This window comes from Amblyomma americanum, chromosome 11 (assembly GCF_052857255.1).
Source record: "Amblyomma americanum isolate KBUSLIRL-KWMA chromosome 11, ASM5285725v1, whole genome shotgun sequence".
NCBI lineage: Eukaryota > Metazoa > Arthropoda > Arachnida > Ixodida > Ixodidae > Amblyomma > Amblyomma americanum.
This window is the reverse complement of record NC_135507.1, coordinates 54541761-54567431: the sequence shown is the minus strand read 5'-3', so window position 1 is coordinate 54567431 and position 25671 is coordinate 54541761. Positions and strand designations below refer to the sequence as shown.

Below are 25671 nucleotides of genomic sequence, written 5' to 3'. Positions count from 1 at the left end.
TCCAGTATTGAAATAGCCATGTCTCGCGTTGCTCGGTACCGCTGTCTGAGCAACCTTACACACGACTAAGCATGAACTTGAACCGTGAGGTCTGTACTTCCCTCTCTGGTAGTATACCACGCTGAACCTCGAACCTCCTTCGAGTCTTAACAGTTCCTTGCTGGGCTATTCCTTAGCTGTTCCTTGGATGAACTACCAAGCTTCCTGAAGCACCATCAGACCGGTTATTTAATTCCTGTAACAAGGGAGAATTCATCATTCCATGAAATTTCTCAGTTAAATTGAACGCTAATGCAACAGTGCAGCAGAGCAGCTTTACCGCGCCGCCGACGGCAGTCGTCTGTATTCAAACTATTCAAGCTGGAGTCATGTCCCAATGGACACTGAACCTCCCATGGACGTCTGCAGGATGTGCAAAAGAGTTTCAATGCCCACTGGGGTAACAGTTGCCCTTGCCCTATAATAAGCAAAGGTAGAGTAAGCAACATCTTGCGTTAATTCGACGCCTCCCCCAGAGGAAAGTTCTTTCTTTGTACTGTGCACTTTCGGCGTGCAGACAGTATTAAGGATGGCTTCCTTGGCGGCTCCTTATCAAGGTAGTTATGGAGACCAAAGCCCTTTCTCAAACTTGACGATTGAGTCATGGCTTCCAGCTTGAAAACTTCATGAAAGTACAACAAAAAAGCGTTGGCGAAGTCTTATGCTGCTGCTTTTTGAATGCAAGCAGCCGTCTGCTTCAACCCCCCTCCCCTCCCCCCCCCCCCCCAATAGTTGTAATTTCTCCCACTGGCGGCACTGTTTAAGCGCTTTAGAAAGCCTCAACTCTGCAGTCTGTATTTTGCCGTTGCTGCGTACAATAATATAGGGAAACGGAGCGGCACGTTCGTCTCCATGAGGGTGTGATAAAGGAGGCTGCCACACATACCTCGAGGTTTTGTATACGGTTCAAGAACAGTCTAGGTATGGTCTATTTTCACCAAGTGGAAATAAAAGTACCAAGAGATTAGGAGGATTTTCGGTGGAGCGCAAAAGATTAGCTTAACTGGGCAGAGAATGAAATTACATCGACGGATTATAAGGACGCGTTAGGAAGTATCTGCATGCTTACAGCTATCACTAGCTCAAAGTAGATGCATTGCTAATTATCTGTTGAAGCCGTGGAACAGCCTCATGGCGTCTTCCAACACCGTCGGTTAAGGGTGAATTAAAAACATGGAAGCAACATTACTTTTAGAATGGCAAAGGATTACACAGCTTTCTTTTCTGTGGATTTGAAGGATAAGTTGAAGGGTAACTGAAGAAAACCTATACAAATCTGGTTAGCTATAATGCATTCTAAGTTGCATCTTCCTAACCTACACTTCAAATTCTAAGTTTCACTGTATTAAACTTTTTTCAACTTTTTGTTTGTTTTCAACTTTTTTTTTTGCTGGCCCGCAGGAGCACCGCCGACGCTCGAGGAGATGAAGGAATCAAAGTGCCCACGGTACTGATCTGTCTGTGCCTGTTGGTGCTACTGACTGGAGTCGTCTTCTTTATCTCGGCACCATCGGACAGTGAGTGCAGCAGAACTTTTAAAGGCAACTGGAGAGGTTTTAGATATAGATTAGTTTAAAAGGGCCAAATGCGTGAAACATGCAGGTAAAGCCTGCAAAATCTTTCGCGCTAGCATTTGAAATCGTGACGTAATCGCCGAATAAAGTGGCGTCGGCATTCGGGGTTCTCTGCAGCGCACAGCGAAGGGCAGAGGCCCTGATAATGACGTCACGTACGACGACGCCACGTTTCCAGCGAAAAAAAAACGGTTGTTTCATGTTAGAAAACCAACGCCATCGAAGGTGAAGCTCACAAAGCATTGATCGATATCTTGGTGCAGGCTAGTCGCTGATTCATCACGGAAAGTGGCAGCCCAGGAGAAGCGGGCACGAAGACGCAGAAACATCTTGCCCTGGTGCTTGACCTGTCGTCCATATTTCTACATCCTTATCGCCGTTTCTTTCGTGCTGCCATTTTTCGATGATGAAGCATTGTTTGGCGGCATCGGATGACGCACAGCAGCACGCTGGTGGAGTCAGCGGACATCTTAAATTTCGGCGACAGTGACGTCAGTAGGAGTTTCCCGTACACCTCCAACGCAGTGAGAAGTCTGATCATGTCGCGGTTATAATCGACGATTTCGTCGCCATTTTAAATGTCAGTGCAAAAGCACTTTGCATGCTTTACCTAGAAGCTTCATAGATTCTAAGTCTTGGATAACCTCGAATTCTCAAAAAACCATTTCAGCTTCTCTTTAATCCCTCTGCTGGGGCCACTGACGTCACGCTTAACGAAGAAATAGCAACATTCTCTCAGAACCCCGGTTTCTAGTTTCCCAGGCATGACTTGATATGGTATTAAAGGGAGACTGGACCCCAACTCCTGCCAGTTAGTGTCCTCAGTAAAATTGATTATCTGGTTCTGTCTGGCTATATTGGCTTTTGTTCAAGATCAACAGACACATTTACAACCGAGTAAATTGGATTTAAAAATATAGCAGACGGTTTAGCATGGCTAAGCGCTGAATATCGTGCAAGCACTCATTACAGTGGGCACTTAAGGTCCTTAGCGCTACAGGCATTTAACCTAAAAGTCGTTACCATAAAAGCATTTGGCCTAAAGCCCTTCTACCTAAATACCGTTACCCGGAAGGCATTTACCATGAGGGCCAAAGGCCTAAAGCCCTTATACCTAAATACCTTTACCCGGAAGGCATTTACCATGAGGGCCCTCACTCTAAAGGTCTTTACCATAGGGTCTTACAGTTAAGGACTTTCACGAAAGGCATTTGACCTAAAGGATTTTACCCTGGAGGCATTTATCTAGAAGGCATTCATCCAGGTAAAAGCCTAGAAGGTTGCCCACAAACCGGTGGGCATGTAAGCCACCTGGCAGCAGACTTCAGGGACGTACAGCCTTTGTCAAAAGTAACCAGGCTGCATGCTTTGCTTCTCATTCGAATAGAAGAGCCCTTACGTCTTCCTTAAATATCAAAAAGTTCTTGTAAGATGAGGACAAGGCTTCTCCTTACCATACATAGATTTAGAGCTTGAGGGCTGGCATAATAGCTTCAATAGACGACTGAGAAGCAAACAGTCTATCCTGGTTACTTTTGGCAACGACTGTACGTACGTTACGCATACAGTCTTTGCCAAAAGTAACCGATCAACGAGTTTTGCTTCTAAGCCGTGTAGCAGGCCACTTATGACAGACCTTAAGCTCTATATTTGTGTAAGTTAAAGAGAATCCTTTTCCTCATCTTTCGGGACATTTTAGTTCGAAGGAGTGCCGATACGGCTGAGAGGCTAATCCCGTTGCTCCGTTGCCTTTGGCAAATGGTTTACGTGTACACGAAATCGGGAAAATCGCCTAGTAGTGCTATCACACTAAAATTTTCTCGCAGTCGATTTAGACTCGTGCTGTCTATACCGAAAAGGACTCCGTGATTCCCGTTTTTAAGTAAATGGCGGTGTGGCGTAGCCTCTGGGATTCGTCCCAAGAATCGGTGTCGACGCATGCCTTCTAGTTGCGAAATCGGCCGGTGGTGGCGACATCTGTGTTTCGTCCTTTGGTCTTTTCTAGCTGATAAAAGCTTCGTTTTTAGTGAGACTGGTTTCTTAGTGATTAGAACGCGGTATACCTTTGATAAAGGCCAACTTCAATGTGTCTTGACTGTATCTTTCAGATACAAGAAGACACCAGGGTGAATTAGTCAGCAAACGCGATTTAATGGCATCTTAATTCAAATCAACAGAACAAGCGGTCTTGGGCAGGTGATATAATGCGGATAAGATGTGGCCGATCGTCCCTCAGGCTAGCTGAGTGGATTCTAAGGGAAAGAAAGCGTAGTAGGGGCGGGCAGACAGTCGGGTGGGCAGACGAGATTAGGCAGTTTGCTGGGATCGGTTCGCCGCATCTGGCACAAGACCGGGTTAATTGAAGAGATATGGGAGAGGTCGTTGTCTTGAAGTGGGCGTAGCTGGACTCCCGAAGCGAGAGATGTAAAAAGGAAATGAGGGAGGTAAGCCTCAGTCTTGCTTCCAGTGCATCCCCTCCTTGTTCACTTTATGTTGGCAAGAATCCCATCTTCCGTGTGCTCTCTCTGCCGCCATTAGCTTTTTCTAACTCCTTTTGTTTTTGTGAAGTTGCTAGAACAACGCGAAATCAAAAACACTCAATGGGCACTGAAACTGCCTTGGACGTCCTCTGGACGTTTAGGATGTTCATGGGACGTCCAAGCGCGTTTCAATGCCCATCGGGTATCCGGTCAGCTCTTAAGTGCAGACTCGGCCAGGAGGGCGCCGGGCCGTAGAATGGAATCATCAAAGCGGATGCTTGGATGCCTGTGTTAACGTTAATGGTGTAGGCTATTGCGACAAGTGCGCGTGCCTTCGTCAATGTTCCTGGCTTGGTTTCATGTCCGAAAAAGCAGAGGTGTGCGGTTCCGGGAAAATTTAAGAGACTGGCGAAAAGTGTGTGCATGTTGGGCATATATGACGAGACCTATCGCAAGTTATCGGTGCTTTACTTAAATTGATGATTTCCATTGTCCGTAGGTTTGTCACACAACATGACTGAGGATATGAGCTCGGTGAGAGTTCTTGACGTCATCGTAAACTGCGAGGACGTCAAGAACTCTTAGTAAGCGGATCTCTGAGGCTGGATCATTGCGTCATTCATTTCAATGCAGTGATCAGAGAGCCCGTAAATGTTACGTCGCTATTATCAACGTCGCGAGTATGAATCTAGTTGCAGGGGAAGAAAAAACAACTTTCAGCTCCAATTTCTCAATACCAAATATGCCTCGCGCAGTCGAACAAAAATCAACAAGAGCCACAAAAAAAAACTAATTTTGTTCAGAAAAGAAATAAGTTATACCCAGTGTCCCTTCAGCCCCGTAGTGCATTTTTCCACGCGTTGAGTGCTTGATTTAATTTGGGAACTTATATATGTTTACGTATTTTTTTCCTATTAAGTTCACTGTGTATACAAGTCTTCTTCCATTTACACTTTACACTGCTTTAACGCCATTAAGGCGATGCAAGTGCTAAATAGATAACTGTAAGATACAAATGATAAAAATGTGAAGAACACGTAATAGGCATAATCAATTTATGTAAACTTCTTATTAAATTGAAATGTGCGAAGTATATCAATCTCCATCAATACATTAGAAACGGCCCTTTCCAAAGCATGGATGAAGGGAAGACCAAACTGCCAGCCGCTAGGAAGATAACTCGATGATCACTAAACTTAACCCCAGAGGCAGAACAGCCTACAAGAATGTTCAGTGGATGGAAGAGTTTCGTGTCCTGCCTGCTGCTTTTCATTTTGCGTCTTAAAAGGGGCAGTTTTATTTCAGTTACACAGGAATTACATTTCTCTCGATAAGCTATCAGTTTTTAACATTTTTACCATGTTGGGACCCGTATATATATTGACGAAATAAATGGATGTTGATGACATTTACGTGACGTCTTCGCGGTCTGGTAATTACGTACAGGACCCTTCAATATGGAAGGGAACAAAGTTCTTGCATTTCATTCATGATTACTTCACAATCATGTGTGACAACTGAGAAGCGCACTTTTTCCTGTTTTCAAACTAGTTATTCTCTTTGCGTATAATCTCTAAGAGTCAGGTGTAACTTCAGTACAAAAGTAACCCAAAAAATGTGAGTGGACACTTAAGCTCCGCCTTAATGGTGTGACGAGATAGCTTTAATGCGTCAATACCCATATATTTAAAATGGGTCATTCTCGAGTTCAAATTCATAGATCCCTGCGAGTTCTCATACCACTCCTGGTGCAGTGGCAGTGGAGCAGCAGTTATGCGATGCGCCACTGCACTGCGATGTCAGATGCTGCCACTGGTGGGGTTTGCGCTACCCAGGTTGCCCTTCTCGAGCAACCTTTCGCGGCCTGCCACAATGGTCAGTTTGCTCAGAATCCGGTGAGCACGTTATGATGAAGCCACAGGGTCACGTGACTCACCTATGTTGCTTCTCCGGGGATCTTTTGCCTTACAACGCCGACGATGACGCCGGATTTTCTTCAAAACGGGAACCTTAACGCTCTCGCGTTGAAATTCGTCTTTTTCGTGTGTACTTGTTCCCGTTCATATCGTAAAAACCTGTATCGGAGTCTGTATACTGCACAAAAAAGTCTCTACGAATAATAATAATAATAATAATAATAATAATAATAATAATAATAATAATAATAATAATAATAATAATAATAATAATAATAATAATAATAATAATAATAATAATATTAATAATAATTGTTGTTTTTTTCGGGGAAAGGAAATGGCGCAGTATCTGTCTCATATATCGTTGGACACCTGAACCGCGCCGTAAAAGAAGAGATAAAGAAGGGAGTGAAAGTATAAAGGAAGAAGAGGTGCCGTAGTGGAGGGCTCCGGAATAATTTCGACCACCTGGAGATCTTTAACGTGCACTGACATCGCACAGCACACGGGCGCCTTAGCGTTTTCCTCTCTACGAAGCTCGGAAAGAGATTTAAGCACATAGCTGCCATGTTTTGTGGCCGACCACATCTTTTCGGTACCACAGACTACAGGACACGAGTTTGACTTCTTCTCCACGAGTGTGCACATGCCCCCGATCCGACGGCTAATAATGGGGCTATCGGCTGCGTTTGCTGCTTACGCATCCTGCAGACTCCTTTCCCCGACTGTACACAGAGTAAAGATTGATGACATTCATTCTTTGAAAGGCTTGCATTTTATTCTCTCTATCTCTTCTATTTCGCGTGCGTGAGGCATTACCAAGGTAGAGCCCAAAGCGAGGCCGGATGCGATGTTCCAACTGCAGCCTTCTAAAATGAGTCTATAGACTTTCTATAGACTTTTATGGACTCTATTACCGTCAGAGATATTTAATTTGGTCAATTTATAGGCTATATAGACAGCTTACAGACGAAAGTTTGCTAAATGGGCATGGCCATAACCTTATAGAGTTTCTACTGACTGTCTGTAAAATTTGTTCTCTCTATAGACTTTGTAGACAAAAGTCTATGGACAGTCTATAGGCTGGGCAAAGAACTTTTTGTAACGGTATCGCCCAACGCGTTGCACTCATTTCGTTCTCAGCGGATCCTACCGAACACGAAGCTGCAGGCGGCGATGGAGGCAGCGGTGGAGGCGGCGGTGGAGGCGGCGGCGACGGCGTATCTGGGCCCCGTCCTCCCTTCAGTAAGCAAAGGGGAAAACCAGCGGTAACAAGAAGCTACGCTAGAATGATTGATTACCCTTCCCTGTACTACATCAGTCATTTTTCTATCTTTTTTGCGCATAAGGTGTCTGCGTTGGTGTAGAAAATTGCAGATGAAGAACTTGGTTTCCTGTGCTAATTGTATACCCTTGTCACGCTAGAAGATGTAATTGAATTGGAATTGTTTTTTGGGAAAAGGAAATGTCGCAGTATCTGTCTCACATCTCGGCGGACACCTCAACCGCGCCGTAAGGGAATGGATAAAGGAGGAACTGAAAAAATAAATGAAGAAAGAGGTACCGTATTGGAGGTCTCCGGAATAATTTCGACCACCTGGGGATCTTTAATGTGCACTGACATCGCACAGAGCACACGGGCACATTTGCGTTTCGCCTGCATCGAAGCGCTGCCACCGAAGTCGGGTTCGAACCCGGGTACTCCGGATAAATAGCCGAGCGCTCTAACCACTGAACCACCGCGGCGGTTCTTGTCATTCGAATCGAAAGACGGTAGCATCTTATTAATTCTATTATTTCACTCATTTCTATAAATGTTCATTTTGTATTACTGCCTCGGAAGTTTGTACTATTTATTTGTTCGTGCTCAAAGCCACCTGCATAAGGCTTTATCACTTTGCGATAGCAGCAAGCGTGCTCGGAGTTCGTCGAAAAATAGTCACCTCCGCTCTCAGTCACGCTCAGTTTAAAGCTGGCAAAGGACCTTGTGGATAAGGCGCCAAAACCAACTAAAAAATATCGAGCGATGCAGGAGAGGCACGTTGTGGAGCGCGCGCGTCCGTTTGCGCCCTGTACAAAGGGGAGTTCGCCTGTGCCGTCCGCTGTCTCGGTTGGTGGCGCTATTAGCGAGGACGATGCCCGCCACAGAGTTTGATATAGCTAGAGGAAAAGCTGGCGGCGATACACTTTACCCACCATGGACAAGCGCAGCAATGCCGGGAAGACGAGATTTCTTGGCTTGTGGTTGGCGATCGTCGGGCATAAAACGTGGATTAAGCCGTAAAAATGCGGCTCTTCTCGAGGCAAACCTGGAAGAAATGGTGTGAAATCTTCCATACCATCCTAACACCGGGCTTTCACACGCGTTAAACCTATCGAAGAAGTTGAAACGCAGTACTGAAACAACTTAATCTGCGCACAGAAGAGAGCTTCACGTCCCGAATATTAATTCGATGTACAGTCGCCCATAGACTTGGCTGGAGCGCATGAACTCCGTGCCGTCTGCGCTCAGCAGCGCATAGAACGACGCCTAGCGGCAGCGCTTGGTTCGAGATAGCGCACGTCTGATGCTCAGACGATACTGAAAGATGCGCAATCTATCCGCGCCGTCTGCGCTCCGCAGCGCGCAGAGCGACGTCTAGCGGCAACGCCTGGTTCGAAATAGCGCACGTCTGATGCTCAGACGATACTGAAAGATGCGCAATCTCGAACAAAGCGCTGCCGCTAGACGTCGCCCTGCGTGCTGCGGAGCGCAGAGGGCACGGATTTCGTCAGCCAAGTCTGTGGGCGACGGTATTGTCCACGTTCTCGACCTGACACTGGCCAAGACAAACACGAAACCTCGTCTTCCCGGCATTCCCGCGCTGTATGAAGTGTTCTTTAAGAAATCCACGTAGACGGGGGCGCCTGCTTTCCCCCTTGATAATATTAAACTCTGTGGATGCATGCCCGCCGCTTGAAATAACGAGAGCGGCATGCTGCTGTCAGTCCTGTAACGTGCACTCACGCGCAGTTAGTGACGGTTTTTTAAGATAAAAAAGATTCTTTAAAAACGACTTATGTCTGTGAGTGCAGCGTTAGAATTTTGCCAAGTATTTAGAACCGACCTCGGCAGCATAAATTTGTGTTCAGTTAATTTTTATAATAATGCTGCAATGGGTTTATCTTTGTCTTTGCGCTTACATAAAAGCATCGAAACGCGGTAGCCAAAATCTTCAACAAAATTTTCTTTTCAAAAGTGGCAGATTCCTGGCCCTGAAGAAAAAGCGATAACAAACTGAACAGTTACTTGACAAGCCATAAACGTTACAGTCCCCGGTATTTTACTGCCCACCGTTACGCCCGCCAGTAAATTCCTGTCGTCGAGATCGGTTAATGTATTCGTTGTGTTTACAAGGAAGGCCCCCAAAAACTTGCCAGTGATGATATTCGCAGCGTACAGTTCGTGGTTTCGGCAAATAATGCGCTGCCAATCAAGGAAGAGTTACAGCAAAACTGTAGCCTTTATGTTAACAAACGTGTGTCTTCTAAGCAAAACATTAACAGCAGACTTCATGAACTCGTTAATCACAGGCAGCTGGGCCACTAACTGCGGAGTTGGTACTCTAAGGACAACCTGCTCTTGAGACAAAGGTTGCGATGTTTCGATTGCGACCACTGTTGCTGTGCAATCTGCGCATTCTTTATCTGCCACTACGCGAGCAATCAAGCCAGCCACGCAGAGGAAGTTGCTGTCGTCACTAGTAAACTCAAGCGCGCCTAAAATGAACAGGTGTCTCCGTGCGGAACTACACAGAGGTACGGAAAAGGCACCCATTTCTGCGCGGCGCCAGCTATAAGGACTGCAAGCAAGGCGTGAACGTCGAAAAAAAAAATTCGTGCGAAAGCGTCTCATGATATTCGCAGCACGTCGCCAAAAACGCGGCGAAAGTGCTCACGGTATACGCACTCGACACAGCTCAAATCCAGCCGACCAGAGCAGAGACTCGCCGGCGTCTCTTGAAAGGGTGTCTTGTCAATCAGCGCGCAGAGCGGCAGCGTCTCGAACAACACGCGGGGTCTGTCACGATGGAAACCGTTATCATTTCTCAGGCCGTCGGACACCGCGCTCCTCCGGGCAGGCCATGGAAGCAGTTGCTGCGTGTGGATGCGATCATTCTAGATAGCGGTGTCGCATCTCGCCTGTCAAAAAGACATGCCGGCAGTTTTCAGCGCGAAGAAACGAACATTAGGAACCTTATGATGCTTTAAAAGGACCGAAAAAATTAACTCAGACACAGGACAGGGGCAGGAGACAACACAGGTCCAGACACATAGCTGGTCACTGTGGCCGGACTGCAGGCTTTGTAAGGTAATAATAAACTATTAAAGGCAATTCATGTGACACTGCGGTCTACTTATATTTATCGTTTCCTTCATGAAAACGATGTGCAACTCCCAAAATCCGTCCCGAAGCCTCCTGCTTACTAGCTGCAGATGCCCGCAAGCGGCAGTCCATCTTTGCTTTATTTTTATCCCCACAGCCTTTGGTCTGCGCCGTGTATTCAGCAACAGTTCGTGATACGAGTGTCACTGATATTTTGTATGTTACGCACGGTTCGTTGCGCCGGTTACGCAATGGTTTCAATCTTTTTTTCTCTCCTGCAAAATGGCAGAGCCGACACGCGGAACGAGCACGGTGGCGTCGACGAGCACGGAGGTGTCGACGAGCACGGAGGCGTCGACGAGTGCGGCGCCACCCCCCTTGAACACATGTAAGCGGTTTGGTTATTCTTGTCCGCGAAAGACACTACAGTCCTATGAAGAAATACTGCTTTAAGCTAGTTCCGGCATATCAACGCGATAGCGTTATAGGCCTCGTTCACCAGAAAACCCGGTGTCCGCAATGTCGGTGTCGGCGTTGTGAGCGAAAACACACACACACACGTGTGCGCGCGTGTGTGTGTGTGTGTGTGCGTGTGTGCGTGCGTGTGTGTGTGTGCGTGTGCGTGCGTGCGTGCGTGTGTGTGTGTGTGTGTGTGTGTGTGTGTGTGTGTGTGTGTGTGTGTGTGTGTGTGTGTGTGTGTGTGTGTGTGTGTGTGTGTGTGTGTGTGTGTGTGTGTGTGTGTGTGTGTGTGTGTGTGTGTGTGTGTGTGTGTGTGTGTGTGTGTGTGTGTGTGTGTGTGTGTGTGTGTGTGTGTGTGTGTGTGTGTGTGTGTGTGTGTGTGTGTGTGTGTGTGTGTGTGTGTGTGTGTGTGTGTGTGTGTGTGTGTGTGTGTGTGTGTGTGTGTGTGTGTGTGTGTGTGTGTGTGTAACCTCTTTTCGCTCTCGCCGCATCACCAACTTCCGTGCTCAGCGGCGGTGAGGTTGGTCTGCACCTTCGGCATGTCCGGCGTGGACATAGCCATGGTTCCCCCGGACGGCCTTTGTGACTACATCTTCTACACGGACGTCCACTACAACGTTGAACAACAGAAGATAATGCCCTCCCACGGCTATATAGCCTTCGATGTGCTTAAAGAGGCTGCCAACTCCTACACATCGACCACAATGGGCACCTCCATGGAACTTGGGTAAGCGAACACTGTTCAGCAGTTTTCACTGACGATGACGACGATATGATGTTAAAGGCGCAAAGGTAGCATGGCCCAGCAATGCTGGAGCTAACGTGCTATTAAAGTACACGAGGTGGGGTGACACCGCATTTTTTCAAGCTTTTCGCCCTGCGTGTTTCGTCAACCGAGGAAAACAAAGTAATGCAGAAATAGAAGTGGACGATAGTCTGCACCAATAAGTGTTATAAGAGGCCTAAGACAACAAGAAATGGAGGCAAGAGCAGTTCAAAGCTGCAAATCTGGCGGAAAAAGCATCGTAAAAATAAGAGGTCAAGGTAGTACAGTTATATCCCAGTGGACAATAAAACACCTATGGACGTCTTACGGATGTTCAGAACGTCCGCAGGATGTCGAAGGGAGTTCAAGTGCCCATTGCATTAGGACGCGCCGAGGTTCGGTCAGCGAAGGCCCCGCACGGAGATTTTGTTTCAAACAGGGGAAGGACTTCGCATTTCGCCCCAAAATGTCGCCCCATTAAAGACGGAGCACTATACTGATTAAATGCTGCCACCCCGTCGCACGAATAAAAGGCGGATGCAGAAACCACTATAGGTCACCGCTAATCGTAGGCATTGTGACTCCTCTCTTGTGTTTCACATTACGACTTCGTCTAATTGTTATTGTGATAATCACACGAATGTTAACAAGCCACACGCAATGCTGTTCCTTGCTGCTGTGAGGAGCCGGCGTGTAAGAAGCCTGTCGGAGAAGCCGCTGACGAAGAGGTCAGAGCGCCTTGGTAGAAACTTCGATTGGAAGTAGTGAAACCAGTGGATGCAATGGATACGGCCTCGGGGCCTATGAACAGGAGCAGGGATACAATTCGTTAGGGGGAAGCTGAGAAGGAAACTGCGGCCATTCATATATTGGAGACAAGTAAAGTTTGTACTTCACACTCGTATGTCATCGGCATCGGCATCAGTGAAGTGGCAATGACCAACTTGACTTAACGTAATTACATGTACTGTCAGCAGTCAAATCTGTGCGCGCTTAAAGTCTATTTCAGGCTGCCGTTATTTATTATAGTCACGATTCAGTCTGAAAAAAAGTCAGGAGAGTCAGGCAATATTTCTTGCACATCCACAGGAGGGGCATGACGTCATGCTCGTATTTTAATGCGAAAGCATAATATGATTATGTCGCGTGAGCAAAAAGTGTCCGGAAATTTTTTCCGCTCGTTATGACGTTCTGTGGAGATAAATGTGCAAAGGTTTGATTGTGTTAGGTAGTGCGTGAGTAGATCTTGAAAGGGAAAACTCTGGATGATGAATTGTAATTACTTAATTTGAATTTATGAAAATAAATGCTGTCTCTGGGCGACTGATTCGATGAAAAACTATGTAACTGCGGGAGTGCGATTGCTTATCATGAACTAATTTAAAAATAAAACAAAAATAAGAAACACAAAAAAGAAATAAAGATAACAAAATTTCAAATAGTAATATTAATATTAAACAAATCAATAATGAAAAACGCAGGGAGAAAGACAGGAAAGGGAAATGTTTTCGCATTTCCGCTCTTAAGCAGACTTCAGTGCAATGCTGTAAGTTTTGTTTCGCTGCACTACCGGCAGTTCTTTAGTGTGGTAGGTAGCAGCAGTGGAAAGTATTGCGCAAAACGCTGAGCACATTCCCTACGGAATGCGAGGCAGTCAAAAATTGGTTAAGAGAACGGCTCAACTCGATTGCGGGCGCAGTAATAGTGACAATTAAGGCTCTCGTCCAGGTCGGTATAGACGTTCACAGCCGGTACGGTGACTAACCGCATGGTCACGCGTCAGCGTATGTGCAGAAGCGGAGGCCTCTGACGGCTTGAGCGTCCACACGAGGTATAAGATCGTTATTACCAACTGTACCCGGCCTAGTCACACACAAAAATTCCGGACAAAAGCATTTTTGAGCGGCACTATTAACTGTTGGATGCGGTTGATGAAAACACTTTAAAAGAAAGGTTTCGATACATATCACAAGAATCGATCGTTACCTTCATTACTTCCATAACAGTATCTTACAATTTTCCAATTTTCAAAATTTTTGTCCGGCAATGTTGGACATGTTCTCCACATACTTCGGTGGTTTCCCTAGTTTGCAGTCAGGACGACATGAGACTTAAGCCTTTTTTTTAGGAATTTGTCTCGAGATTCAAACCTGTTTACTCGCTTGTAGGTTGTACGCCGTTAACAAGTTCCGGAGAGTTATCTGTCCGATGCTATCTGACCCCGAGGCAGTTCTTGTTCCCAAGCATGAGTAATGGTGAAGCGCAGAACGGGATCTCTGCGAGGGATAGCTAAGCGTTCTGTCGAAATCAGTGTCACTAATCCGGGAAATATCAGAAAGCCCTCACAAGTAACGCAAACGTCCTTCTTTGGTATAATGCATGCGAGTTTCACGTTCGCTATTCCCTCGCGCTGAGCAAGCACGCGCAAGGCTTAACTGTCTTTCGCAGCCCCTGCCGCGGTAGCAGCCACAGAACGCAGTCGCAGCACTCCCAGTAGTCACCCAGAACTTTGATAGCCTCCAAAATACAACTACCGCATTTAAAACGCGCTTGTTGTACGGCTGCTTCACTTGAAGCAAACAATAATGCGACGTTCCTCAAAGGAGGAACCAGAGCCATTATGTGGCTCTGGTTGTATAAACAACCCAGTCATTTTAACAGCACCATGATGGACTTCAAAATTTATTGAGCTGGATCGTTCTTTTGCCTAGGGGAACATTACATGAGCACCTAATTTCTTAAGGTTTCAGCCCCGGAGTGCTGCATACTTTTCGATGGTCTGGTGGTTTACAGTTTTTCTTTTGATTGTGATTTCTTTGTTTCATGAGTGGAAATTTTTCTGCTCTGTACTATGTCAAGACGTGCTTCATGTATTTGTTCGCATGTGAGTGTGCACATGTTCTGCCGTTTTAATTTTATTTTCAATATTTTTATCTTCCCAAACCGGTCCTCAATCACCTCTCAAGCTACTCTCGTAGCTTTTGGTCCGAGCCCCGTTTTGTGTATTTCACTGAAAAAAATTAATTCAATTCAAAAAATATCTACAAAGTTCGGCCCTGGCACTGACGTTGTTCTTCAGTGGAACCAACCACGAATAAAAATAGTCGACCGCCTAATGCGAGACACCCTGTTCTAGGCTTAAACGACCTGATCGCCCTGATTGGCGTCCTTGTGCAGGACCATTGGGGGTATTGTGGCGAATGATGCATCGAAGGTCAAGACTTCGATGGAGGACCTTTTTCGACAGAAGTTCGTCCACTTCGGCATGCTCAACATCAACAAGGCTGATGAGGATTTCGACACCATCAAGACTGGGGACTTGCGGTACCTAAGCGTGAGTTACCGTAGATAAATCTCTTAAGTGGGGATCTAATCTGAAAGTTGTCCTGAAACAAAAATAATAATAATAATAATTGGTTTTTGGGGAAAGGAAATGGCGCCGTATCTGTCTCATAAATCGATGGACACCTGAACCGCACCGTAAGGGAAGGTATAAGGAAGGGAGTGAAAGAAGAAAGAGGTGCCGTAGTGGAGGGCTCCGGAATAATTTCGACCACCTGGGGATCTTTAACGTGCACTGACATGGCACAGCACACGAGTGCCTTAGCGTTTTGCCGCCATGAAAACGCAGCCGCCGCGCTCGGGTTCAAACCCGGGAACTCCGGATCAGTAGCCGAGCGCTCTAACCACTGAGCCACCACGGCGGGTAAACAAAAATGGCGACTGTGAACAATATTTTCCGAGAAAGTACTAACTTAAGATGAAGCACTGCTAACATACGAAGCACTGCTAACTATACGTGAAATCTGGGGCGAAAAACTAATTTATGAGATAGTGAGAGCTATAACATGGTGTATATTAATTGCTGAATAAATTTGTCGCAATTTGAAGTTTATTAGTGAATGCACCTTCTACTAAGGTAAGAATATTACTAAATTTCATCAGGAAAGGACAGTTTACGAGTCAGTTAATTTTCAAATTTCGCGAAACAACGAGGACACCTAACCTAACCTACCCTAACCTAACCTAACCTATGAAATTTCTAGTCTATGAAATTTCTCGAGTGTGCGATGGGCGACTATGACTTACCCAAAAGAGAGCATTTTCTACGAACTTTTCCCAGGAAAGGGCTAATTAATAATAGAACTCCAAGGACAAGGGCAGATTTTGAGCTCGTGCGGCCTGTACACTCTAAACACCTATATGGGAGTAAAAAGGGATTAAGCTGTCCTCTACCGCACACACCCTTTTATGAAAGGGTGTGCTCTAGATGACAGTTTACTCCCTTTTTATGCCTTTCTGTTTACAGTGTACACAGGGGCGAACAGGCATTTCCCAGTTCCATGTGTGTCAAGCGCTGTTCCCTGCCACAGTGTCGTCAGCATCATGGCTGAGCTCGAATGAACAGTGTAAACTTTCGCAGGTGGTTAAAGAAGTGCTGGAAACAAAGACCTCTCCGCCGGACTACCACTGCGCAATAGGAATGGGACTGAAAGATCCGACAACTAATGCTCAAGCGCTGGCGAATGCTCCATTGGAGGCCATCAGGTGAGCACGATCCCCCTGCAGTGGTGCCCTGAAGGGTTCGCCGCGTTCAGCCACTTTTTAAAATGCGGCCCTCGACAGACAGACACGCTGCATAAAAGATCAAAATGTGCGTTTTGTTCTTTTTGAGTTTTTTCTTTCATACAACAAAGAATCTAAGACATGGTGGCGTGGAGTTGCAAACTTCATCATCATCATCCTGACTACGCCCACAGCAGGGCAAAGGCCTCTCCCATGTCTCTCCAATTAACTCTGTACTTTGCTAGCTGCGCCCACCCTATGCCTCCAAAAACTTCCTAATCTCACCCGCCCAACCAACCTTCTGCTCCCCTGCTACGTTTGCCTTCTCTTGGAATCTACTCCGTTACCCTTAAAGAGCAGCGGTTGTCTTGCCTTCGCATTACATGCTCTGCCCAAGCCTATTTCTTCCTCTTGATTTCGACTAGGATATCATTAATCCGTGTTTGTTTTCTCACCCACTCTGCCCTCTTCCGGTCGCTTAACGTTACACCTATCATTTTTCTTTCCATAGCTCGCTGCGTTGTCCTTAAGCTGAACCCTTTTCGTTAGCTTCCACGTTTCCTCCCCGTAGGTGAGCACCACTAACGCACAGCTGCTGTATAATCTTGTGTACTTCCGCCGTCTATATACACTAATAATCGCACTTTCGGGCTCGAGTTGTCTGCTATACGCGCTCTCATGGTTCGTTTCGTAAATCTTTCGTCTTCGCCTCCTTTCAAGCACACAAGCATTTAGCTTGTAACTTTGTATTTAATATGAGGTACACGCGCCACCGTGTGCCCGTTACGCATTCGCATATTGTTTCAAAGCCCTCGTGGCTAGGCAGGGAAACATAGTGTGTCTGGCAACGTTGAATTGTTTGCAGTGCCGCGGCAGCAGCGAACGTTCGCACATCACTGTCGGAGACGGTCCTTTATGCATCACTGTAAACGAACTCAGCTTCCTAGAAAACAAATCCGGCGAACGCATTCAGCCTACAGACTGCGAATACGAAGTAAATAATGGGCAAGCCCTTGCAAAAAATTTTAGGCGGTCTATAGACTGTCCATAGACTACTGTCTATAAAGTCTGTAAAGTCTCTGTGGACAAATGCTAAGAACAGTGTATGGCCAATACAAGTCAGTCTATAGATTATCTATATATTTATGTCCATACACTTTTAGTAGACTTTAGTCTATATACATTGTGTAGACTATGAGTACACAAAAAGAAATATCGATAGGAAGGCAATAAAGTCTACGAAATCTATACACTGCCTATAGACCATTTTTATAGGGGCGGTGGCCATTTAAACTCTTTGTCGCCCCAGCCACAGCAGTTGCCCTACTGCGCAAGCGCTGATTGAGTGGTTGTGCAATAAAGAATACGTTACAGGGTAAGGAATCATAAAGGAAGCATAAAGGAAGCATAAAGGAAGGTAAAGAATACAGGGTAAGGAAGCATAAAGGGAGAGTTCTGCCTACCCACACAAAAGGAAGGTCTAAGGCAGGTCTCCCTAAAGCTTCGTTGCGAGGATAGTTTAAATAAAGGCCGCCACTGTCTGGAAGAAATTGAAGTAAAAAGCGTTAGCGGTTAGGTTTACTTGATTAAGAAAGCGAAGCAGAACGCGAAGCTCGTCTCGAGAAACGGAATGTAATAATACCCTTTGAAACGGGGTGGATTGCCTCCATGCTCAACTACGCGTGCACACACGCCGCCTAGTGGAACGATCGCCGCCTAGCGCCATGTATCAGAGAAATTACGATGCGCGTCTACCCATTGTCAGGTTACGTGCCGCCGCGGTGGCTGAGTGTTTACGGCGCTCGGCTGCCGGCCCGAAAGACGCGGGTTCGATCCCGGCCGCGGTGGTCGACTTTCGATGGAGGCGAAATTCTAGAGGCCCGTGTACTGTGCGATGTCAGTGCACGTTAAAGAACCCCAGGTGGTTGAAATTTCCGGAGCCCTTCACTACGGCGTCTCTCATAGCCTGAGTCGCTTTGGGACGTTAAACCCCCATAAACCAAACCAACCAAACCATTGTCAGGTTACACTCTCTCAAGACAACGTCCCAAACAGAATTTTCTTCGTTTGAGGAGGTCAAAGTGGGTCAAGAATTCGGCTTGTGGTGCGATATGGTAACGCTTCAATTAGTAAGAGCATGTATACAATGTTTACCAGTTATTTAATCGTGGTTTTATTTCTATACCATCCCCCATAGGGTTTTATTAGCCTACCATACTCTGTATACAACGGTCCCCGGATGGGTGCCCGTTGTTGTCGGAATATATATATAGCGGAACGAATGCACACGTGTATAGTGGTCCCGTAACGTGACAGGTTTTAGGATATTTTTTGGTGAGGGGGAAAGGGATGAGAGAGCACACCCAATTTTAATGCCCACTTTTTGGATTCGAGAAACCGCACCTATGCCACCATTTCGTCCCTTGACGTCATATTCACTTAGTTCCTCCTCTATCCAGCATATTGGACCCTGACGTCATCATTGGCACCCGGAAGGTGGTTGTTTCTACAATGCTATTGTAGATGACGATGCAAGTCTCAATGCGAGATGCGCTGCTTTCTAGTTGCAGTCACAGATGGCGCTTTGATCTCATGGAGGTAGGAGACCTCACGAAATCTCGAAACCTGATGAGTAGTTGCGGCCACAAAATGCGCGGTGATCAAGGGTCATAGCAGACCCCACGAAATCTCGAAACGTGATGAGTAAAAGCTAATGCTCTAAAATCGAATGACGGAAGGCGCGCCTCTTTATGTTCATTCTTAATGATGTAAGTAGCGTTCTATAGTTTGGCCCTAATGACTGAACATGAATATAAAGATGCCGTAATAGTCATGATGTCTCTATTTGAGGTATCTTGACTTCGAGAGAAACACGAACAAAGAGCAGATAGACAGAGCGCTCGCTAGTACTGAACTCTATACAGGAAGGAGTAAAAAGAGAATAAGTTGTCTTTTAGCACATTTCATTTGTAACAGGGAGAACGCTAGAGGACAGCCATTTGTCTGCGTTTGAGGCATCATGGCATGCGCCAAGATACACTAAAAAAAATCAAAGGGCAAAGCGCACGCTGCTCATTAAACTAAATAGAAAGGAGTAAAAAGACTAAGCTCTCCTTTAGGGTATATCCTTTTGTAACAGGGAGTGCGCTAGAGGACAGCCGTTTGTCAGCGTTTGAGGCATATTGACTTGCGCCGAGATACACTAACAAAAAGCAAAGGGTAAAGCGCACGCTACTCATTACACTAAATAGAAAGGAGTAAAAAGAGTAAGCTCTCCTTTAGCGTATATCGTTTTGTAGCAGGCAGTGCGCTAGAGGACAGCCGTTTGTCAGCGTTTGAGGCATATTGACTTGCGCCGAGATACACTAACAAAAAGCAAAGGGCATTGCGCACGCTGCTCATTAAACTAAATAGAAAGGAGTAAAAACACTAAGCTCTCCTTTAGGGTATATCCTTTTGTAACAGGGAGTGCGCTAGAGGACAGCCGTTTGTCAGCGTTTGAGGCATATTGACTTGCGCCGAGATACACTAACAAAAAGCAAAGGGCAAAGCGCACGCTGCTCATTAAACTAAATAGAAAGGAGTAAAAAGACTAAGCTCTCCTTTAGGGTATATCCTTTTGTAACAGGGAGTGCGCTAGAGGACAGCCGTTTGTCAGCGTTTGAGACATATTGACTTGCGCCGAGATACACTAACAAAAAGCAAAGGGCAAAGCGCACGCTGCTCATTAAACTAAATAGAAAGGAGTAAAAAGACTAAGCTCTCCTTTAGGGTATATCCTTTTGTAAAAGGGAGTGCGCTAGAGGACAGCCGTTTGTCGGCGTTTGAGGCATATTGACTTGCGCCAAGATACACTAACAAAAAGCAAAGGGCAAAGCGCACGCTACTCATTTCACTAAATAGAAAGGAGTAAAAACAGTAATCTCTCCTTTAGCGCATTTCCTTTTGTAGCCGGGTGTGCGCTAGAGGACAGCCGTATGTCTGCGTTTGAGGCATATTGACTTGCGCCGAGATACACTAACAAAAAGCAAAGGGCAAAGCGCACGCTGCTCATTAAACTAAATAGAAAGGAGTAAAAAGACTAAGCTCTCCTTTAGGGTATATCCTTTTGTAACAGGGAGTGCGCTAGAGGACAGCCGTTTGTCTGAGTTTGAGGCATACTGACTTGCGCCGAGATACACTAACAAAAAGCAAAGGGCAAAGCGCACGCTGCTCATTAAACTAAATAGAAAGGAGTAAAAAGGCTAAGCTCTCCTTTAGGGTATATCCTTTTGTAACAGGGAGTGCGCTAGAGGACAGCCGTTTGTCTGCGTTTGAGGCATACTGACTTGCGCCGAGATACACTAACAAATAGCAAAGGGCAAAGCGCACGCTACTCATTACACTAAATAGAAAGGAGTAAAAACAGTAAGCTCTCCTTTAGCGCATTTCCTTTTGTAACCGGGAGTGTGCTAGAGGACAGCCGTTTGTCTGCGCTTAATGCATCTTGACTTGCACAAAGATACACTAACAAAAAGCAAAGGGCAAAGCGCACGCTGCTCATTAAACTAAATAGAAAGGAGTAAAAAGACTAAGCTCTCCTTTAGGGTATATCCTTTTGTAACAGGGAGTGCGCTAGAGGACAGCCGTTTGTCTGCGTTTGAGACATACTGACTTGCGCCGAGATACACTAACAAATAGCAATGGGCAAAGCGCACGCTACTCATTACACTAAATAGAAAGGAGTAAAAACAGTAAGCTCTCCTTTAGCGCATTTCCTTTTGTAACCGGGTGTGCGCTAGAGTACAGCCGTTTGTCTGCGCTTAATGCATCTTGACTTGCACAAAGATACACTAACAAAAGGCAAAGGGCAAAGCGCACGCTAGTCATTACACTAAATAGAAAGGAGTAAAAAGAGTAAGCTCTCCTTTTGCGTATATCCTTTTGTAACAAGGAGTGCGCTAGAGGACAGCCATTTGTCTGCGTTTGAGGCATATTGACTTGCGCCGAGATACACTAACAAAAATATAAGGGCAAAGCGCACGCTACTAATTACACTAAATAGAAAGGAGTAAAAAGAGTAAGCTCTCCTTTAGCGTATATCCTTTTGTAACAGGGAGTGCGCTAGAGGACAGCCGTTTGTCTGCGTTTGAGGCATATTGACTTGCGCCGAGATACACTAACAAAAATATAAGGGCAAAGCGCACGCTACTAATTACACTAAATAGAAAGGAGTAAAAAGAGTAAGCTCTCCTTTAGCGTATATCCTTTTGTAACAGGGAGTGCGCTAGAGGACAACCGTTTGTCTGCGTTTGAGGCATATTGACTTGCGCCGAGATACACTCACAAAAGGCAAAGGGCAAAGCGCACGCTACTCATTACCCTAAATAGAAAGGAGTAAAAAGACTAAGCTCTCCTTTAGGGTATATCCTTGTGTAACAGGGAGTGCGCTAGAGGACAGCCGTATGTCTGCGTTTGAGGCATATTGACTTGCGCCGAGATACACTAACAAAAAGCAAAGGGCAAAGCGCACGCTACTCATTAAACTAAATAGAAAGGAGTAAAAAGACTAAGCTCTCCTTTAGGGTATATCCTTTTGCAACAGGGAGTGCGCTAGAGGACAGCCGTTTGTCTGCGTTTGAGGCATACTGACTTGCGCCGAGATACACTAACAAATAGCAAAGGGCAAAGCGCACGCTACTCATTAAACTAAATAGAAAGGAGTAAAAAGACTAAGCTCTCCTTTAGGGTATATCCTTTTGCAACAGGGAGTGCGCTAGAGGACAGCCCTTTGTCTGCGTTTGAGGCATACTGACTTGCGCCGAGATACACTAACAAATAGCAAAGGGCAAAGCGCACGCTACTCATTACACTAAATAGAAAGGAGTAAAAAGACTAAGCTCTCCTTTAGGGTATATCCTTTTGTAACAGGGAGTGCGCTAGAGGACAGCCGTTTGTCTGCGCTTAATGCATCTAAACTTGCACAAAGACACACTAACAAAAGGCAAATGGTAAAGCGCACGCTAGTCATTACACTAAATAGAAAGGAGTAAAAAGACTAAGCTCTCCTTTAGCGTATATCCTTTTGTAACAGGGAGTGCGCTAGAGGACAGCCGTATGTCTGCGTTTGAAGCACATTGACTTGGGCCGAGATACACTAACAAATAGCAAAGGGCAAAGCGCACGCTACTAATTACACTAAATAGAAAGGAGTAAAAAGAGTAAGCTCTCCTTTAGCGCATTTCCTTTTGCAACAGGGAGTGCGCTAGAGGACAGCCGTTTGTTGGCGTTTGAGGCATATTGACTTGCGCCAAGATACACTAACAAAAAGCAAAGGGCAAAGCGCTCGCTGCTCATTAAACTAAATAGAAAGGAGTAAAAAGGCTAAGCTCTCCTTTAGGGTATATCCTTTTGTAACAGGGAGTGCGCTAGAGGACAGCCGTTTGTCTGCGTTTGAGGCAAACTGACTTGCGCCGAGATACACTAACAAATAGCAAAGGGCAAAGCGCACGCAACTCATTACACTAAATAGAAAGGAGTAAAAACAGTAAGCTCTCCTTTAGCGCATTTCCTTTTGTAACCGGGAGTGCGCTAGAGGACAGCCGTTTGTCTGCGCTTAATGCATCTTGACTTGCACAAAGATACACTAACAAAAAGCAAAGGGCAAAGCGCACGCTGCTCATTAAACTAAATAGAAAGGAGTAAAAAGACTAAGCTCTCCTTTAGGGTATATCCTTTTGTAACAGGGAGTGCGCTAGAGGACAGCCGTTTGTCAGCGTTTGAGGCATATTGACTTGCGCCGAGATACACTAACAAAAAGCAAAGGGCAAAGCGCACGCTGCTCATTAAACTAAATAGAAAGGAGTAAAAAGGCTAAGCTCTCCTTTAGGGTATATCCTTTTGTAACAGGGAGTGCGCTAGTGGACAGCCGTTTGTCTGCGTTTGAGGCATACTGACTTGCGCCGAGATACACTAACAAATAGCAAAGGGCAAAGCGCACGCTACACATTACACTAAATAGAAAGGAGTAAAAACAGTAAATTCTGCTTTAGCGCATTTCCTTTTGTAACCGGGTGTGCGCTAGAGGACAGCCGTATGTCTGCGTTTGAGGCATATTGACTTGCGCCGAGATACACTAACAAAAAGCAAAGGGCAAAGCGCACGCTGCTCATTAAACTAAATAGAAAGGAGTAAAAAGACTAAGCTCTCCTTTAGGGTATATCCTTTTGTAACAGGGAGTGCGCTAGAGGACAGCCGTTTGTCTGCGTTTGAGGCATACTGACTTGCGCCGAGATACACTAACAAATAGCAAAGGGCAAAGCGCACGCTACTCATTACACTAAATAGAAAGGAGTAAAAACAGTAAATTCTCCTTTAGCGCATTTCCTTTTGTAACCGGGAGTGCGCTAGAGGACAGCCGTTTGTCTGCGCTTAATGCATCTTGACTTGCACAAAGATACACTAACAAAAGGCAAAGGGCAAAGCGCACGCTACTCATTACACTAAATAGAAAGGAGTAAAAAGACTAAGCTCTCCTTTAGGGTATATCCTTTTGTAACAGGGAGTGCGCTTGAGGACAGCCGTTTGTCTGCGCTTAATGCATCTAAACTTGCACAAAGACACACTAACAAAAGGCAAATGGTAAAGCGCACGCTAGTCATTACACTAAATAGAAAGGAGTAAAAAGACTAAGCTCTCCTTTAGCGTATATCCTTTTGTAACAGGGAGTGCGCTAGAGGACAGCCGTATGTCTGAGTTTGAATCATATTGACTTGGGCCGAGATACACTAACAAATAGCAAAGGGCAAAGCGCACGCTACTAATTACACTAAATAGAAAGGAGTAAAAAGAGTAAGCTCTCCTTTAGCGCATTTCCTTTTGCAACAGGGAGTGCGCTAGAGGACAGCCGTTTGTCGGCGTTTGAGGCATATTGGCTTGCGCCAAGATACACTAACAAAAAGCAAAGGGCAAAGCGCACGCTGCTCATTAAACTAAATAGAAAGGAGTAAAAAGACTAAGCTCTCCTTTAGGGTATATCCTTTTGTAACAGGGAGTGCGCTAGAGGACAGCCGTTTGTCTGCGTTTGAGACATACTGACTTGCGCCGAGATACACTAACAAAAATATAAGGGCAAAGCGCACGCTACTAATTACACTAAATAGAAAGGAGTAAAAAGAGTAAGCTCTCCTTTAGCGTATATCCTTTTGTAACAGGGAGTGCGCTAGAGGACAGCCGTTTGTCTGCGTTTGAGGCATATTGACTTGCGCCGAGATACACAAACAAAAATATAAGGGCAAAGCGCACGCTACTAATTACACTAAATAGAAAGGAGTAAAAAGAGTAAGCTCTCCTTTAGCGTATATCCTTTTGTAACAGGGAGTGCGCTAGAGGACAGCCGTATGTCTGCGTTTGAGGCATATTGACTTGCGCCGAGATACACTAATAAAAAGCAAAGGGCAAAGCGCACGCTGCTCATTAAACTAAATAGAAAGGAGTAAAAAGACTAAGCTCTCCTTTAGGGTATATCCTTTTGTAACAGGGAGTGCGCTAGAGGACAGCCGTATGTCTGCGTTTGAGGCATATCGACTTGCGCCGAGATACACTAACAAAAAGCAAAGGGCAAAGCGCACGCTACTCAATAAACTAAATAGAAAGGAGTAAAAAGACTAAGCTCTCCTTTAGGGTATATCCTTTTGTAACAGGGAGTGCGCTAGAGGACAGCCGTATGTCTGCGTTTGAGGCATATCGACTTGCGCCGAGATACACTAACAAATAGCAAGGGGCAAAGCGCACGCTACTCATTACACTAAATAGAAAGGAGTAAAAAGACTAAGCTCTCCTTTAGGGTATATCCTTTTGTAACAGGGAGTGCGCTAGAGGACAGCCGTTTGTCTGCGCTTAATGCATCTAAACTTGCACAAAGACACACTAACAAAAGGCAAATGGTAAAGCGCACGCTAGTCATTACACTAAATAGAAAGGAGTAAAAAGACTAAGCTCTCCTTTAGCGTATATCCTTTTGTAACAGGGAGTGCGCTAGAGGACAGCCGTATGTCTGCGTTTCAAGCATATTGACTTGGGCCGAGATACACTAACAAATAGCAAAGGGCAAAGCGCACGCTACTAATTACACTAAATAGAAAGGAGTAAAAAGAGTAAGCTCTCCTTTAGCGCATTTCCTTTTGCAACAGGGAGTGCGCTAGAGGACAGCCGTTTGTCGGCGTTTGAGGCATATTGACTTGCGCCAAGATACACTAACAAAAAGCAAAGGGCAAAGCGCACGCTGCTCATTAAACTAAATAGAAAGGAGTAAAAAGACTAAGCTCTCCTTTAGGGTATATCCTTTTGTAACAGGGAGTGCGCTAGAGGACAGCCGTTTGTCTGCGTTTGAGGCATATTGACTTGCGCCGAGATACACTAACAAAAAGCAAAGGGCAAAGCGCACGCTACTCATTACACTAAATAGAAAGGAGTAAAAACAGTAAGCTCTCCTTTAGCGCATTTCCTTTTGTAACAGGGAGTGCGC

General features: G+C 45.5%; 1 protein-coding gene across 1 annotated transcript in view; it reads left to right on the top strand.

Annotated features, from left to right (window-relative positions):
* Window positions 1-1442: 1442 nt before the first annotated feature.
* Window positions 1443-25671, top strand: part of LOC144110612 (uncharacterized) — a gene marked incomplete in the record, with an annotated part of 168692 nt that continues 144463 nt past the window's right edge. The window contains 6 exon segments of the mRNA XM_077643637.1: window positions 1443-1556; window positions 7153-7254; window positions 10665-10763; window positions 11345-11561; window positions 14778-14934; window positions 16024-16147. Coding sequence (XP_077499763.1) covers window positions 11374-11561; window positions 14778-14934; window positions 16024-16147 — 469 coding nt within the window.